The 19223-nt window shown below is 39.1% G+C and overlaps 1 protein-coding gene across 2 annotated transcripts in view; it reads right to left on the bottom strand.

The window, feature by feature from the left end:
* Positions 1-19223, bottom strand: part of Wwc3 (WWC family member 3) — a 107946-nt gene that overhangs the window by 33878 nt on the left and 54845 nt on the right. For both annotated transcript variants that reach the window (XM_077107212.1, XM_077107213.1), the window contains exons 6-8: positions 8759-8888; positions 6026-6175; positions 3312-3385 (exon numbers count right to left, since the gene is read on the bottom strand). In XM_077107212.1, the coding sequence (XP_076963327.1) occupies positions 3312-3385; positions 6026-6175; positions 8759-8888 (354 nt within the window). The remainder of the gene's footprint in view (positions 1-3311; positions 3386-6025; positions 6176-8758; positions 8889-19223) is intronic.

The raw sequence follows: 19223 nt of genomic DNA, 5'->3' as shown, positions 1-19223 counted from the left end.
TGGCACCAAAATAATGGAAGTCCACTTGGGCAAGATAAAAGGGCCCATAATGCTCAGTAACCTCAGGGTAAATAATGAGGGAAGGACATATTTTTCATTGCTAACACAGACACTAAAAACAATACATTAATTTTCATGTATTGGTGGGTGAACAGGTGAACATGTGCTTTCCTGTATATGGACACCTCTTCTCCAGTGAAGCTCATGGGGATATCAGGGATGTGTTGCAGTCTGATCAAGGGCACTGTGTGAAAAGCCCATAGACAAGACTTCAAAGCCATCAGGCTTTGACTCATAAATAAATAAATAAATACTCAGAGTAGTGGTAGTAAAATCAATGATCTAGGGCAAGGTGAGACCTGATGGCCTTAACTGTCCCTAACTTTCAACTTGTCTACTGGGAGGAAGTAGGGAAGAGCTGCTTGACAATGTTACAAGGTATAGGGAGTTCAGAGCCTTACTAGTGCCACTGGGAATCACATGATCCATAGAAGAGTAGTGTATAACTCGGGCACACAGCGGTTACCAGTCAAGCCTTAACTACAAGAATCAACTTGCAATGACTGGAGGCAGACTATGATGTCTCCAAGGGAACTAGAAAGGGAAGCAGAACCTGGAGGGACTGGAACCAATGAATTGTAATCAACTGGCTAAGGCAAATTCTACTGACAAGAACACTTTGAGTATAGTCTAAGCTGCTTGAAGCCCACTGAAGCTACCAACTCATTGTCAACCATCAAAATCTCCCATCTAAATGATCTTCATCCATAATGCTGGCCCCTGGAAACTCTTCAGAAGTTTCTATCTTTCTCCTCCTTTAAATCCAGCAGAGAGCACCATCTTTGTGACATCTCCCACAGGCTGGGAAAATTTAAGAAAGGAGGTGGGAAGGGCTAACTTAGGACTGCCATTTTTTTTTATGAAAACCTGCCATTGCTCTCCTTCTTCCTTGACTCTGTAGATCAGGATGCCTTGGGATGGCAGAGGTCTGCTGGCCAACTGATTTGACTTCTCCACTGCTCTCTTCCTGGAATCCTTTGCTAAGTGCTCCTCCTTTGCTCTTGGACCCTTGGAGGTAAGTGTTTTCCAAGGTTTACTTCCTACACTTTTCCCCTCTTGCCTCCAGCCATCCTCTCTTGGATTCTTGATTGTATCCCTCTAGCCAATGTCATCCTCATCAGGTCTTTTATTGAACTTTCTCACTTTCTGACATGATGAGCCAGATAAGTCCTTGCTGTTGTACCTAGTCTGTGCATTGAGGGATGTTGAGCAGCATCTCTGGGCTCTGAAGACCTGAGGCCAGTAGTATCTGCCCTAGAGATGTGACAACTAAACTTGGCTCCAGATATTGCCAGAAATCTCCTGAGAGCTAAAGAGTCTACTCCTTATGTTGAAGACCAGTGTTCTAGTGAGAAAAGGACAGTTAGCAAATGGGCAAGCCAACCCAGGTCAAGTTTAAACCACATCTCTGATTTTTAAATATTCTAATGTAGGCCATAAAAAGAATTTCTCAAAACCCCTACTGGGTTACTAAGGTTAAAACACTGGAGCTAGGACCCTCACTTGTAACTGCAATGCACTTCCTAACAAGGTTCTAGCAATCTTTAAATAATATTTTTGTATTATTTGTATTAAAGTAATGATGAAGTGCAGTAACTTCCCAAATACATTTTTCACCAAATGTATTGTGACATTTAAAAGGTTACTTACAATTTCTTGACACCAGTTCTAGAAAACAAAGAAATCACTTGCTATATTTGGTAAATGTCACAGCAACACACATAACAATTTGCTTCTAAGTGTAGCAATGATCTAGTTTCTGTATTTAATACAGCACAGCAAATTCCAGCACCCACATTTTGCAATTCCATTTAGAAATAGGAGGAAGGAGATGAGGAACAGTCAGAAAAGATAATCACCCCTCATAAGCACCTACAAACAACAGAAGAGGAACACATGAGGAATGAAGCATGTAACCATGAAGGTAACCAGTATTGGTAAATGAACTTGGTGGTACTCTATGAGGACATTTAAAGCCCATCACAAATACTCCCCAAAAAGCCTGGAAGAATTGAGTGGAACATCTCCTAGAAAGCAGAAGGGCCATGGTAATTGCAGGCTCTGTGGCATGGAGTCAGATGGTTTACTTTTACAGATGGTTTACTATTTTTGCATTTTATAAAAGCCAACAAAGTAGATTTACGGACTTCCATGAAATGTACAGTATACTGAGCAGGCCCAACTTTTTAGCTTCCGGAAGGACTCATTCACACCACCTGGCATTCTGCTCCTCTCCCAACCATGATAAGATATATCATTTATGACTAAGAAATCTTTTAAAAATATATCCTTCACTGAAGCACATATTTTAAATAATTTGGCTTTAAGACTCTTTCCAGAAGGCACAACAGAGAGAAAGTCTCTTAAAAGAAGACATAAAAGCTAAGGCAGAATCAGAACCTTGAAAATGGGGATGCTGAACACCTGAGGAGAAACAAGCCATGCTAAAAATACTGCACCAAAAATTTTGCATTGAGGTGAAGATTTTGAATTTGCCCTTGCAGATTTGCCCATGTCCTATGGTATATACTGGGAGGGAGAGAGGTGAGGAAAGAGAAACCCAATGCATAGACCTGGATGAATCTCAATTTCCAGAAGGCAGATAAGTTACAATGCAGGTCAACATAAATGTCACTTCTCTCCAAACAAAATGAGAGCAAGTAGGCACTGGTATCATCTGCTGACCCAGTGCTTACTCAAACATCTTTTAAAACTTCAATATGTGGCTTTTTTTCATCAGTCTATGGCATCAGAAGGCATCTGTATGAAACAGAGGATGGTTTTGCTTACGCTGGTTTGAGGAACTGATGCTATCTGTGGGAGGGAGAGAGGGAAAGGAGTTCTTAACTACCTGGTATAGTACTTAGACCCATGCCTTCGAAAGTCATATGTGTCCAGAGAACATTAAAACTCAATTCTCAGAAGGAGGCTACCATTTTAAGAATCCTAATCACAAAGCAATAAGCAATTTAATTGTATTCTACACTACTGAACCACCACATCTGGATATGAAAAACAGAAAACTGGAAGGTCTCTATTCTTATTGAATCACATCTTTATAACTGTTTGTAATACTGAGAATTTCACATTTTAAGTGCACTTGAAAGTTTGCCATGTGTATTAAGAAGCTACATTAACAACAAAGATTCTTTATTTTTGTGTTCCATCAGATAAAATGTGGAACTGTGTTAAGCCTTTTTCTGTGGGAAATAAGTGAACAGAAGACAAGATTGAAAAAATGTGCTTCTTACCTCTTTCGGGCTTCCTCATATTGCCAATTAAGTCTGACTCGGTCTACAAGTCTTGTTTTGTCATCAAAGACAAACTTTGCGGAACACAAAAGGAAAAGAAAAACAAAAAGAGAAACACATAATAAAAACATATTTTCAAACCAGAAAATTCACTTAAAATTTCAGCAACAATGAAAAATATTTTTTTAATTTGTCTTTCAATTCCAATTTTTCAAAGGCATAGAATGAAACACTTCAAATAATATTCTGCTGCCACCTCTGGCTGGTGAGGTTTAAGATTCAGGCTGTGGAGACTTTTGTTTTCCCAAAACTTGTATTTTGATGTTTTGTTTATTTTTTTTAAACAGGGTAAGTATATATCTATCTATTGTATAATTCTAAAAAAACAACAAATTGACTTTTAAAAAAATAGGAAATTATTTAGCATAAGGTGATAAAAGGCAAAAAAAATCCCACTTTGTTTATTACATTGTCTAGTTTCTCAATAAATGCACAATACATTCAGCCCTCCATATCTATGAGTTCTACATCCATAGATTCAACCGTCAAGGATCGAAAATATAGTTAGGCCCATTATGGTCACATCTATACTGAACATGGATGGACTTTTTTTTCTGTTATTGTTCCCTAAACAATAAGTATAACGATTATTTGCATAGCATTTACATTGCATTGGGTATAATAAAATCACCTAGAGATCATTTGAAGTATATGAGAGGAAGTGTATAGATTATATGCTACTAGTAGGCCATTATATACAATGGATTTAAGCATTCTCGGATTTTGTTATCTGAGGGGGTCCTGGAACCAATCCCTGGTGGATACAGAGGGACAACTATAATGATATTCTACTACAAAGTTCCAAGATCTGAAGATGGACTAGCTGTCTTAGGTAGGGACTAGAGAATGCCTTTCAAGGTCACAAGTTATGAAAAAGAACCAAAGGTAAAAGGAAAGAAAGCAAGGTCTCAAAAAGCCAGGGATTGGGGTGTAACTTTAGAGTTACAATTTAAATACCCAAAGTATGATCAGTAGTTGTGCCTTAATATTTTCATATCAATTATACTTGAAAGTAACAAAATCCTATATAAAAATATTAACAAAAACTAGTTAAACCAAGACAACAGCTGTGAAGTTCCCAACCCAGGGCCAGCCCCAGTAAACTGCAGGAGCTCATAAACATGACAATTTACAGCTAAAGTAGTGGAACCAGGCAGTACTCCCCACCTGATCTGTTTAGAATGGCTTGATAGAATCATTAGAGAAGCTTGGACCTTAGTTGTTCCTCTCACACTAGTTTAGAGCTCTACACTCTAAATCTAACCTTATGACAAGCAGCAAGAAATCATTCCCGGAATTTAATGAGTCTTGCACTTGCTTCCTTCCTTTACTCCTAAATCTTGAGACAAAAATGCCAAACATTTTTGATTCAGACCCTTCTCTGTGTGTTATAGATGGCGAGCATGTTCTCTAAACCGAAGAAGATGCCTGGTTCCAAATGTGCAAGTATGCCTTTGACAATAATGAAGGTAAAATTGAATATAGGACATTTCCAGAACATCCAGGAGAGAAAAAGTCCTAATGTACATTATACTCACCTTAGAAAGGCACTATTTGCCAAATTTTCAAAATATTAGCTAATTACTTAAAACCCAAAGTTTCCCAATCAATTGGTGTTCTCTTTTTTGCTTTACTTTTATTTAATTTGGAGGCACTGTATATTCTATTCTATTTTAATAAGCCCTAATAAAAATATGACCTGCTTTCCATTTGGTAATAAATCAATTTTAAACTTCACTCAATCCAATTTACAATAATGTGTTTTGGAATATTCACTCCTCAGCTTCAAATGATGATTCTCCCAACTTTGTTTTTGTGACTAACTTAATACTTTGCTAATTATCAAAGGGAACTTGATGAAATTCTTCCAAGTCTCAAATAAATTTTCTTTTAATTTGATTTCCTGACATTCTTTTAGAAGAATAAGAAATGGCAACAAAGTCTAACCAAAGGTGGCACAACCACAAAGCCTTTGGAAATTGCTGGTCTAAACTAAAGATCAGCAAACTTATGGCCCTTTGGCCAAATCCAGCAGACTGCCTCCTTTTGTAAATAAAGCTTTACTGACTCACGGTGAAGCTCATTATCTCACATATCATCTAGGGATGCTTTTTCACTAATGACAGAGCTGAGTGATCATGTCAGAGACTGCTGGACCTGCAAAGCCTAAAATATTTACTATCTAGTCCTTTATACACACACATTTCAAGATAACATTTAAACTCAATTCTCTCAAGGAGTCTGACATTTGTATTTTTGTTTTCTTTTGTTTTTGTGATACTGGTGATTGAATCCAGGAGTACTCTACCACTGAGATATATCACCAGCTTTTTATTTAAAAAATTTATTTTGAGACATGATCTCAATAAATTGCTGAGACTGGTCTCTAACTTGAGATTCTCCTGCCTCTGCCTCCCAAATTGCTGGGATTACAGACATGTGCCACTGCACCCATCTGGAGTCTACTACTTTAAGAATCTTAATCACAAGGCAACAAGCAATTCAATTGCTTCCTACATCACTAGACAATTGCAGCTGGATGTGAGAAGCACTGTTTTTTTTTCTTCAAACCTAATGGCACAAAATCTAAAATATTTCTGAAATGAAAATGGAAAATTAAGCCAAATGACTGAGGACAACACAAGCAAGCATACCTCTCCCATGGTATCGGTCTGAGAGCCAGCATCACAGAACTGTTGAGGGACACCAGAATCACCAAGTGCGCCTGCACTGTGAGAAAAATCTTGGATAGAGTCGGTAATAGAGCAGCTATTCTTAAAGCTATCAGTAAGTTTGGCCAGGCTCTGGAAGAGATCAAGACAAGATCTTTGAGTAGAGACAATGATGATTCCCTTTCTTGTAGGAGGAGTCCTTTCATTTTTGTTCAAGTTCTGCAGCCTTATGACTGGAGAGTTATCCCACCCTATTCTTCATTCTCATTAGAGTTAAAATAAACATTCCTCCCTGAATCCACCTTTAAAAAAATTCTAAATTATTTAAATCAGATAGTGATTGAGTCCTCCTGGAGGCACATGCATATAGAAAAAAGCTATGGTACTAGTTTTACTGTTTGTTAAGCCTGCATGTTTTCTAAAGGAAAAAAAAAAAAGAAACAAGCATTCCCATCCAAAATGTTCAGGCCACCTTGAGACTTTCATAGATTAACCACAGAAGATAACAACAGCTCCCAGACAATGCTTATGTATTTTTACAACGTGATTTTTCAGTCATAATTCTACATGGTCAAAAGTAATCTCATATGGATTTTAGGTTGCCAAAAATTAGAACAAGTATTTATTCTGGCACATGGAACTCCTTTGTGTGGAAGTTTAAGAGAAATCTGATGTGTTAGCATTTCTTCTACACTTTTGGACCTATTCACCTTTAGCAACACTGCAGACCCCAGAACCAGAATGCACAAGTGCACTGAAACTCACGCAACTGGCTCAAAAGAAAAAAAAAAGACAAAGGCTTTTGGTAAAGAGTCAGTCACATTGATTGAGTTCATATAAGAAAGACAAAACAACCAACTTGGTTTTGATGAAAGAAGATTTTGCCCAGGCCTCTCTGGAGCTTCTCAGAGTTGGAGAGTGTGGCTTTTCCCAATACTGTGTACTTGTGGCTTCAAAGAGGTCAGGGTGGGTAGCCTGCTTGACCTCAAAGGGTAAATCCTCTGTGTTTCTGCCATGAAATATCACCTGGTTAACCCTTGGATGTTGGTTAGTATGATACAGTTAGTGGAATAGGGTATGCACAGAGACTTTAGTAAATTGAAGCTGTCTTCAGTGCTACCAGTATGCCAAAAAAAAAAAAAATCTAACAATGAATGGACTATTTATCTATCATAGCCTGAAGAGGTCATCTGAACATATAGATTTCTGGGTCCCATTTCTAGAAATTCTGGAGGTCTGGGACAGGGATTGGTAAACTGCATTTTAATGAACACATGGGAATTCTCCAAGAGACACTCAGGGCCTTGAAGTCACTTGTGGAACACTTAGGAAGCACTGCCAAGTAAAGAAGCTATTATGCATCTGTCTCATTTTTGTCTATAAGTCTGAATTGTGCCTTATATGCCCCTTGAGTCTTACATACTACAGAATCTAGGCAAATGCCTACCGGGCATTACGTACTCCTTTAGGTGTTGAGTGAAAAATAAAGGCTGTAATCCAAAGCATTGAATGCATTCCAGCATCAAGCAAGACAAGCATGTGTCCATTTGCAAAAGCTCAACTTTTTAGAAAACTAAAGGAAACTATTGGAGTTCAAGGGGAAAAAACATAAATCAAATAAAACCACAATGATACCAGTTATAGAATTCAAATTTATCCACATGGTAAAATACTATGTAAATCATATATTTTAAAAATATTTTTTAGTTGTAGACAGACACAGTACCTTTATTTTTACTTATTTGTTTGTTGTTTTTTTTAATGTCGTGCTGAAGATTGAACCCAGTGCCTCACACATGCAAAGTAAATGCTCTACCAACTGAGTTATAACCCCAGTCCCTCTGTAAACCATCTTGAATGAAGAAGCTGGTTGGGAACAGATAAGGGAAAAGGTACAGAATGTTATCATCACATAAGGAAGCTATACCAGAACAGTATAATAGTCCCAGCATTGTGTGAGGACCTTTGAACAAGTATTCACATATTTTTGCATCTGCATGAACACAGGAAGGTTATGGAAGAGAATAAAAGTTGTTATGGGAGGTGAGAAGTTGGGGCAATAGCAAGACCTCTTATCACTGATCTTTTGAATTATTTTCATTATTAACAGCATGAATTTATCACCCATTGTTGTGGATTGAATGGTGTTTCCCCAAAAGATGTTCACCCCTGGAACTGGTGAAAGTGACCTTATTTGGAAACAGGGTCTTTAGAGATGTAATCTAGTTGAGGTCATACTGGATGGGTGGTCCCTAGCCCAATGACTAGTGTCCTGAAAGGAAGAGGAAATTTGAACACGGAGACACAGGAAGGAGGCTATATAACAATGGAAGCACAGATTGGAGTGATGTATCTACAAGCCAAGGAAGGCCAAGAACACCTGGGGCCTCAAAAGCTAAGAAGAGGCAAGGAAGGACCCCACCCAAATCTTCAGAGGGAGCACAGCCTAACTAACACCTTGATTTTGACTTCTGGCCTCCACAACTAGAAAAGCAAATTTCTACTGCTCTAAACCACAAAGTTTGTACTTTGTTACAACAGCCCCAGGAAATTAATAGACTTATTTAAATACAGTGTGTATGTGTGCCTAAAATATGTATATATAATATTATATGTGAACTATATATGCAGTAAATATATAATATGTAATAAATAACATACAGGTAGGCAGGCAGGCAAGTAGGTGGGCTCTGTAGGGGGTGGCCCAGGCCTTACCTGCATCAGGTCTCGCCGTTCCTTCTCACCCGTACAAATGGCTTTCTTGATGGTGCGCAGCTCACTCATTATAGCCTGTGCCTCATCTAGTTTGTAGTTGGTGTGAGCACTTGACATCTTCCGATCAATCCTGGTTAAAATAAAAATTAGAGTCATACCACATGAGATCATGACATTCCTTTTAAACAATAAAAACCCAAAAGTTTCATAGAAAGGTAGCAAATAGTTAAAAGTGATGTTCTGGCACAGAAAAGTAAATATTTCATGAAACCTTCCTTCCCATGGTAAATACAAAGACCTGAGACTTGACTGTGGATGTTTGCGTTCACTCTAGGAGCAGCCTTTCTAAGTGAGGGTGCCCATGTCCTCTACTAAGGAGCTGGCACTGAGATCACTAGCTTGAATAATATAAGAAGCTGTACACTCCCCTCTCAGGGAGGAGGACCAAGCCTTCTTTGTTTATTCTCAGCATCATCCAGGTTAGTGGTAAAAATATTTATTATAAAAACCTATGAATGAGATCTGTGTGCAGGGAGAATATATGGGCACGGCAATAAGTAGTGAGCTTTTCAATAACGGTGCCTTGTGCAAAAGTTGTAAACTTTTATGTCTCCTCTCTTTTATTTTACTCTAGTTCTCATTTATTACTCTCTCCCCCCCCCCAGACACCTCAATTACTTCCTTCAATCCAAACATCCATCCACCCAAACCTCTTTTTTTTCATTCTTCCCTTCTTCCCTCCCTCCTTTCTTCCTTCCATACTTCCAGCTAACCCCTACATATACCAGATCTTGCTCTGGGTGGTGGAAGCAGAACAAAAAAACAGAACAAGACTTGGCTCTGCCTTCAAAGAGCAGGCAGCCTCGGGAACTTGTCCTTTGTCACGTCTCCCATACCTAAGTCTTAAGCCTTAAAAGCCCTCAGGGATAAGGAACTTGGGAAACTGGCTCCAAAATGGAATGAATTCCTTCCCTGGAAAGAAACCAGGTTGCTTTTCAGGTTCTAGGCCCACCATTACACAGATTCAGGTTCTAAAATTTTTCCCACATGTTATCCTGAAAATCTAGATCATTAACTGACTGCCAAAATCGCCTTGTTTTCCACTCACACAAACCTTTTCTCCCATGAGTAAGTAGAGTCCACATTATCCCAATGATAATAATAATTATGGAAGACACTACATGCTAGGCCTCCTGCCAAGTTAGCCCTTACATTGCATTTTCTTCTTAAATCTCACATCCATCCCATGGGAGAGGTATTTTCAGTATCCCCACTTGTGATACAAGGAAACAGATTGAAAGAGGTGACTTGTCCAGGGTCCTATAGCTAGTGAGTGGCAGGGCTGGAATGCATGCCAGAGGTTTGAGTGAATGGAAGACAAAGCAAAAATTATTTATTTACACATTTTTATAAGAAGGCACATTTATTTTTAACTATGGAATTCCATGCTGAAAGTTAAAATAAGTGAGAATGATCTAAAGCTTGGGCTGTGATCATGGATTTTCTCTTTGCTCTCTGCTCTCAATAAGTCCCTATTTCAGTTCCTTCACAATAGTTTATTCAAATTATTGAAGTGATTAGTTTTAACTTCACACCTTGAGAGTCTTCATGAGATTTAGTGATAAAATATAAATGTTCCCAGCATAGTATCAGCTAGCCATTTTGTGATCTCTAAAATGTGGGAGTCAGTAACAAAAATGGCAGCAGTAGGTATATAAGCCCCTTGTACATTTTAAAAACTCTTTTGTTTGTCTCTTAAAACCAGCCCCACTTCCACCAGAATGGCTGGCTTTCTCACTCACAGCCAGTACCTTACCCAGCCCTATAAATCAAGTGTGACTTTCACTAAAGGCCCATCTTATACTTTCTTACCTGTCAAAACTTCACAACAAAAATCAATGTCATTCATTGAAATTTTGCCCAGGGTGAACTCTCTGGTTAAATGGTATGATGGAAAGAGAATGGAATAAGAAGCATGGGAACAGAGTGAGGACTCACAAGAATGAATATAGACTCCTAGGTCCCTGCTATAAATGAACATTTACATGCAGAACTGAAAATTTGTTAATCCAATGGCCAGCTCCCAGAACCATGAGGTTGGAGGAAACTCCTCTTATAATACTTATTATTTACTGACACACATTATATAACAGTTATCATTAAATTGAACTCTACAGTTTTCTGCACTTATAAACATTGACTTGACAATAGAAGGAATTATATGATAGAGATCCATTTCCAACATAAAATCACTCAAAAGCAACAGCAAAAAAACAGAGATGAAATTATTTGGTTCCATGTCTCCTTCAGGAACTCAGGCTGCGGGGGTGAGGTCCCTTGTACAAAGTTAGTTCATCTTGGGCTGGGGTTATAACTCAGTGTCAGAAAGCATGTGTGAGGCTCTAGGTTCAATCCCCAGCACTTAAAAAAAGTGTCTTTTGAGAGCTATTCATCTTATAGGAATTGCAGAAACACCAAGACACATGCTATAGGAAAACATAAAACTGGGGGAAACCCCATATATGTTTCCATTGTAGATGCTCTAGGAAGAAACCAAGAGTCTTTAATGCAAAGCAGAAATGAAAGGCCATACATCTTAAAGCAGTAACTCTGCCAAAGAGGTCACCAATCTGTTTTTGCAGAGAAAATCTAGGCTTATTTACATAACAATATCTTGTATTCATCTTCTAATAAAAGGTTTTCAATACATTTTTAATGTCATAAACCATAACCTCCCTAGATTGATGAGGACTGCAGAAGAGTATTACCTCAATTCCAGACAAAAACCTGAAGCCAGAAAAGTCAGATTGCTCTTTAACAATTGATGACTGGAGCTTCTGTTCACTGAATGAAGAATACAGCAAGTCATCACCAGCTGACACTGACCACTAAGTAGAGAAGTGAAACTATTGCCCCGAATGCAATTTTTTTCAGGTGCCTAGAAATGGATGCTTATCAAATACCATTGGCGAGGCTGCAATTTGAGAGAGACTAACCACTTCTGTTCCTGTTTTATACTTGACTGTTGTGGATGTCGTGTGGTTTTTAGCAGCCATAACACCTAAGTAGGGCCATCAGTAAACCCAGGAATCAAGCCAGTAGCCTCTTGAGGCATCAGGTTCTAGGATGGGGATAGCTGTCACATCAAGGAAAACAGGCCCCAATTCTACAAGAGAGAGGACTAGTAGCACCTGTAATTCAGGCCAGTGGTGGACACTGCAGAGTGCTTTAGAAAACAAAAACATGACTTAGAGGCCCAGGGGCCTAGGCTCTGTTCTTAGCTCAACCCAAGTGGCTATGAGATCTTGGAGAAAAACGAGGATTTGATCAGGGCAACTCTTCTGACCCTGTTCCCAAGGCACCCTAAAGTGGCAAGGCCCTGTAGCAAAGCAGGGAGCCCAGGCTGGGCTAGAGACCCACATCCCAGCTTCTACTGAAGCTCTATCAAAGATATTCTAGTTCCCTACAAGGTGCTGTGTGCAGGGAAGGTAGGGGAATGGTTCCATTTTTAAAAGTGAAAATGAGTAGTTAACATGATCTCAAAGCTAGGAATCTCTGAAATACTATTACTTATAAATAAATATTATTATAGAAAGCATTACTAAATTAAAATATATTATTTGATAATATTATTTAAGAATAGTTCACTGTATAAAACACCTGTTTGGTGGAAGGGTCTGGCTGCATGTTTTCTACTTATCACCTCAATTAGCCCCCTAACTGCCCTATAAGTTAAGCATAATCTTAGATTTTATAATGAAGAATTTGAGGATCAGAGCAATTAACTAAGGGGCCCAGATAACAAGTTAATATCTGGCAGACTGGGGATTCAAACCTACGTGCCCTGACTCTGAAGCCCACACAGGATCACAGGGTGCAGTGATGCTGAGTGTAACATCCATCACCCGTCTCAGAGTGGCCAACTTGGGTGCAGGTGCTTCTTTATAAGGGCAAGTTATATATCACAAAACTCAAAAAGCTTCCATTTTTCAATTTTGATCAATTATTATCCAACAAAAGCATTAAAGAGCAGGAATCCTCTCTTTTCACTTCTGCAAAATTCACTTAATTCAGAGTCCCCTCTCTCTTTAAAAATTCCACATAAAATTCTGTTCAAATCTAGTTGATGTACTCAATGATTTGGTATTTTCCAAAATATCAATGTCTTCCATTTCATGAAAAAGTCATATCTGTGATTGTCAAAATAAATACTGTCTGGGGCTACGGCTGTAGCTCAGTGGTAGAGCACTTGCCTAGCATGTGTGAGGCACTGGGTTCGTTCCTCAGCACCACATAAAAATAAATGAAGGTATTGTGTCCAACTACAACTAAAAATATAAATATAACCCTGCCTTATTCTGCTTTGTTTTTGTTTTTTGCAGTACTGTGGATTGAACCCAGGGATTCACAAATGCTAAGCAAGTGCTCTATCACAGAGGTACATTCCCAGCCCTCTTTATTTTATTCTGATATAATGTCTTGCCAAGATGCACAGACTGACCTCAAATTTGTGATCCTCCTGCTTCAGCCTCCCAAGTCACTTGTATTACAGCTATGTACCACTACACCTAGTTTATTCTGTGTTTAATTTTAGTTAAGAATGCAAGTCAGTATTTATACTGCACACTGCAGATAAAATTATAGAAATATTATAACTACTCAGGAAAAACAAAAGGAATCATTAACAAGAACTTAAGTTATAATGCAGTTTGAAAAAAACTGAGTACAGACTCATAGTCTTTACTTTTCCACCCTCTACATTTTGTATGTAGCTGCAGGGAGGTTAAGTGTTAAATGACTAGCTCAAGGTCCAGAGCCAGTAAGAGATACAGCGAGGTTCTAAGTCATGGTCCCTCATGCCAGCACTCACCCTCTTCATCACTCAGACAGTAATACACTCAAAGTCAAGGCCTTCACATGTTCACTGTGTCATACATGAAGGTAACACATACAGCTAGTCAAATGTCATCCCAAAGTAAACTGGAGCTCTTTATGGTTTGCTTGTGAAAAGGAAGATGGGAGAGGAAAGGAAAAAAAGACAGATAAAGCTTCAGATGCAGAACTTGGTGCAGTCAAAAATGTGTTTGAGATGTTTACAATCAACCTCAACCTTCTAATCACACTACAGTTTCCATGTTTGTTGTTCAATTGAAGATGTCAAGAGAATTGTATGAATAAAAACAAGAGCAAAACCAAACAATTTCTTAATCCCACATTGTGGAGAAAAGGCCGCCAGGTTTCTAAAGATATTCCACATTAATACCACAGATTACAACCTAAAAGAATGGAAAGTTTTGTTACAACTCTTACCTTTTACATCAGCAGCTCTGGCAAGGGCCTCAAATGAACCTCAGAAAGCTTCCGGCAGTTTTCTATCAACAGCAGGTCCTGTGTGGAACACCAGACTGTCCCACAGCTAGGAACAATGCTCTTTTTGTTTCCATCCCCATTTCTGTATGTTTTCTTGTTATCTGAGTACTGCCAGGGTTTTTGCATGGGCTGTACCTTATGTGCTATGTGAGTGGGATATTGTTAATGTAAGCCTGTTGTAACTAAACAATCCCATTCTCTTCCGAAACTACTAAATCCCTTCAGACAGAAAAAACTAATATCTAGTAATGCCTCATTGTGGTATATAATACTCAGAAGTATGTAATTATTCTTATCCAAGGAGAAAAATGGGTATAACTTCATTCATTCCACCCTATCAGGGAAGCTCCTCGGGTAATCAGAAGGCTTGAAGTTAAGAAGCTTACCCAGTAGCTAAGAATATACCTCATGGAAATTGGTCATCAGAATACTTTGTAACACATCCCTTCTATGATTTGAATAGCAGTAATAAGTAATAGGACTTCTTAAAAACAGGGCCAAAACACAGTATAACACAAATTTTAGACAAGATGGAAATGCTGGGGGCAGTTAATAAGGTGACCAGCTAATTTATATAGATCCCTGAGATCCTCACAGTAGACAAAACTTTTGGCTAAGGATAGATCTGCCCTTGCTCAGAAGGCTACAGCATCCAAGAATGAAGTGAACTATGTGACAGTTACCAGTGGCAAGAGCAGTGACATCAGCCCCTCTTCAGAGCACCTGGGCTACTGTCCATTTGTTCCACTGAGCCCTCCCCTGTGCCAGGAACTGTCTGTGTCCTCAGGATGGGGCAGAAAACAAGGCAAAATCCTTGTCCTCATGCAATGTCATTCTAGTCAAGGAGATGAGCATTAAAATACATAACAAAACAATAAATAAATCCAGGGTTTTAAACAAAATGCAGTCAAGTTTGGGATAGTGTGTAAAGGAGAGAATACCTTTTCAGATTGGATAGTTAAGCACAGATCTTGGCAAGATGTCACTGACTGGAAGATCACAAAAAGTAGAGATGAGTTTGGGGAAAAGAGCATTGCAGGCACATGACTACAAGTACCCATACTTAAGAGCAGGATGTGCCTGGAAAACTGGACAGCTGTCAGGGTAACCAGGGTGGGTGGCATAAATGAGTGAGGATGAAACTAGGAGGAAATGACCTTGGGTCAGGAACCAACTCTTATAGGGTCTGGTTGTTTTCTAGGAGAGAGAGAGAAAGCCACAGGAGGGTCACAGCAGGGGAGACATGTAAAAAATTCCTGTGGTTACCACATGAGAATGGTAAGTCATAATAGCATCTCAGCTCAAAGCGGTCACAGTGGAAGTTGTGAGAAGGATTGGGTGCCAGATATGGAAATATCACAACATGAACAACAGAGGTGGTAATAAGGTGGTCAGGGCAATATTCTGGCCATTGCACCAGTGCTCAGGGATATTATATGTCATGGCAGAAAAAAAGCTTTGATGGCATATAAGTTTGGTAACTCAGGATGAAGCCATGTTAAATGAACTTCCCAGATCAGGATAACTCAAGAATCTAACTCAAGGTGCATCCTAGATCTCCAGAAGGGAAACACAAAGAGCAATCTCCTCACACCTGTTGATATGCTCAGCCTATTCTTATGGATCACCCATGTGGGAAACATTGCCTACATCTTAGTAATGCCTCATTCCATTTGCCTCTGGACACTAGTGGTAAGTTATATTAAGGTGATTTTTCAAAAAGCTTCAGAAAATAAGGGAAACAGAGTCTAAAACATCTTTTGCTGGAAGTGCTCAATATTTCTGCAAACCTTCATTATCTATTATAAATGATGCTCTTATTTTTGAAGATTTTCACAGAGTACCTCAAGAGAAATGCAAATTAACACTACACTGAGATACTTTCATCATTGAGGCTGGCAAAAATGCAGAAACTTGTCGATACATTCTGTTGGCAAAGCCATGGAAAACAGGGACTTTACCCTGAAAGATACACATGTACAATATCAGGTGAAGAACTAGATAGCAATTACTATAAATGGATGCAGCAGACCAAGAAAGCTGTGATAATCTTCACAGCAGAAAAAAAGATAACCAGAGAGTATGTGCCCCCTGATGGAAGTACCAGCACCTATAGAACATTGTTATGGACATTAAGAAAGAGAGAGATAAGAGGAAGAAAGAAAGGAAGTCAACCCTGAATCAGAAGCTGACCCTCAAATTATACCCATGTACATAAATAACAGGGAACAGAGGAATGTGTTCAACAATGCTCCAGGAATTCAAGCTGCAAAATCCAAATCAGGGAAGTTCTACAGGACAAGCAAATTACTTTCATCAACAAATAAGTTCTCAGGCAAACAAAATGGAGGAGGCAAAATGGAAAGACAATGTGTGGACCTCAGATGAATCTGAACCCAAACAGTAGAGAAACAGGACAGTGTGGCTAGAGAAGGGATGCCTAACAAGTGGAGTATGAGTATTAGAGTTATGTTTTTAAAAGGAGTCCACAGATTTAGGAGAGGTAAATATCATCTAAATGTGATTCTGGAGTTTTCTTCAATAAGGGACCAAGAATTTAGGGGATGGGGCAAGATTACAAAATGAGCCAAGATTAGGATTAAATTTACAGGAGGGTTTCATTATACTATTTTCTCTCTTTTGTTTATCTTTGACATTTTCCATCATTGAAATATTTTAAAAAATAAATAATACATACACACATGAATATATTCTATCATTAATCCAGAGACTATATCCATGGCCAGCTCCCTGATACACATACTAACAACATATACAGATATTTTTTAAAATACAAAAGGTTCTTTTTTCCTCACTTGGACTCAAGCATAATGATGGATTTCCTTGCTAGCCAGGAAATTCACCAAGATAAACAAGTTAAATTTAAAATGTTATAAGCAGCCAGACTCCTGGTGAGGTGCTCTGGAAAAGAATACACTGGTGATTCTGGGAAGCAAGAATAGCAGAAAGTTTTCTGGAGGAAAATCTAGGGCCACTGCCTTAAATTGATGTTGGTAATAAAATCAGAGAAGCTCTACATTTATGTACTATTTTTCTTGTATTCAGGATTTCACAGTTGAGGTGTGGTAACCATATCTTCAATGCTTAAAAAGAGTTTTTAAAATTTCTCAATGAATAACATAAATTGAATGATTGAACCCAAACAGAAATGCCAAATCTTCAATATCAGAAAAACAATGAGACTGTTTTCATCTCAAAGCCTATGGAACTCATAGAAAGGCTACCAGATTATTTTTCACTTACAAAGAGTTTTAAGAGTGATATAAATGTCCATGTGTTCTCTTCTTCCTGAGAGGTTGTATCACAGAATCAAGTAAATATGCAGTAACAATGCATCTTCAAATGAGCAGAGGCAACATGCCGATTAAGCAAGGTCTTGCTCTGCAGCTCCTCTGGGGAAAGCTGCCTGGCCTATTGGCAGAACACATGGCAGGGAGTGGGCCCCTCAGGACCAAGGCCAGGTCCAGAGCCTTTACTGCCACTCCTCAGCCTCCCCAGGGGAGGGCGAGTATTCCCTTGAGCTCTGGCAGGCAAGAGCAGCCTCCCCTTGGCAAAGGGCAAGTTTATAATTGCTGTTCCCAAGTGTGGGATCTTGCTAATGAAAGCAGAAAGAAAATATAAACATTGCTCTTCTCTCTTCCAGGAGCACAACTCATACTCCATGTTAGCTGTGGGGATCAAGTTAAATCTCTCTGTGCCCACTCCTGCTCCCCTACCCCATACATCTGGAGAAAAAGAGGTTGCCTTTTCCTATCCTTGATGACTACAAGAGGTGGATTTACTTTCTAGTGAGGGGAACTGCCTTTCTCTTGGCACACTTCATTTTCTCGAGTATTCAGTTTTAAACTGATAATGTCAGATAGCCTTTGTCTTCAATAAGGAAATGGAGCTGTCCAGAGTGATGGAGCCTAGGCAAAGGAGCAGGCACTGAGCCCAGGTGATCCCATACAGAAGTCACAGCCAGCATGGAAAAGCACAAAGCTTGGATCTCCCATGAGCCTCATGGATACTGTGTAGCCTCAGACTGTGCCTGAACCCCAGTCACCTTCCTCAGAGCTTCTGCAAGTGAGAATGAAAATGACAACCTCCAGCACACAACAATGACTAGTGTTAAAATGACATATTATCTATAGACATTGTAGGGTAATGAGAGAAACCTACTGTGGGGCCCAATGAAAGTAGGAAATCACCCTCCAATTCAATTAGACAGTGTGGGAAACTTGAAGACCTATCAGATCAAATTACTTGCTTGCACTTATTCTTTGTCAATCTCTTTAGCAGAAGTGACACAGGATGACACAGATACCACACACAGAAAAGCATCCTAGGAGGTGCTGTAGTTTCTGGAGCCTGACTGGACTGTCAGGGGTAAAATCACAGTGCACTGGGAAACACTGTAGCAAGTGGACAAAAAAACCCAACAAAACCAGTAGACTGTACCTGTACTGGAAAAGAAGCTTCATTTGCTTAAAACTGAACTTTTTGGGGGGTGTGGAGTGGGGGCTGTACTACTAACTAGGGATAATTAAAAGAACCTCAAATAGTAGAACTAAAACACAGGAAAGAGCATGCAAACATAAGTGTAACAGCACATCAGAGTAACAACAGAGAAAGCAAAAAGTGGACAATGACTTTAAAAGAATTCAGATCACACTCATGTTAATAGGCTTATTAAAACCCACCTGCAGGGGGCATGGCAGTGTTTCTGAACAAACCATCATCTTTTAACAGCCCTGAGGGACAGGGACAAGAAAGTCGAGCCCCTCTATGCAACTCCCCTTTCTTTGTATCTCCCCAGGTGTCTAGATGGCCTTAATGAAAAAACAGACACAAATGAATCCTGAACCAACCCAATCCAGACTAATTAAGGAGGTCAATCTTGACATAATGTTAAACAACAGGGTTTGCTATATCCAGTCTTCCCCTTTGAATAAGGTAGAGATAATTACATATGTCGCTCACATTCATTTATTACCTCCCTATAAAGACAGATACTGCAGTCATATTTGGTACACTTTATTGAGCCTGTCTCCACAATGCAAAGCATGGCACATTGTTTGTCCTCATCACTATA

The sequence above is a fragment of the Callospermophilus lateralis genome, chromosome X (genome assembly GCF_048772815.1).
Source record: "Callospermophilus lateralis isolate mCalLat2 chromosome X, mCalLat2.hap1, whole genome shotgun sequence".
In the NCBI taxonomy this organism is placed as follows: Eukaryota; Metazoa; Chordata; class Mammalia; order Rodentia; family Sciuridae; genus Callospermophilus; species Callospermophilus lateralis.
Note: the sequence above shows the minus strand (reverse complement) of the source record. Positions and strands in the feature narration are given on the sequence as shown.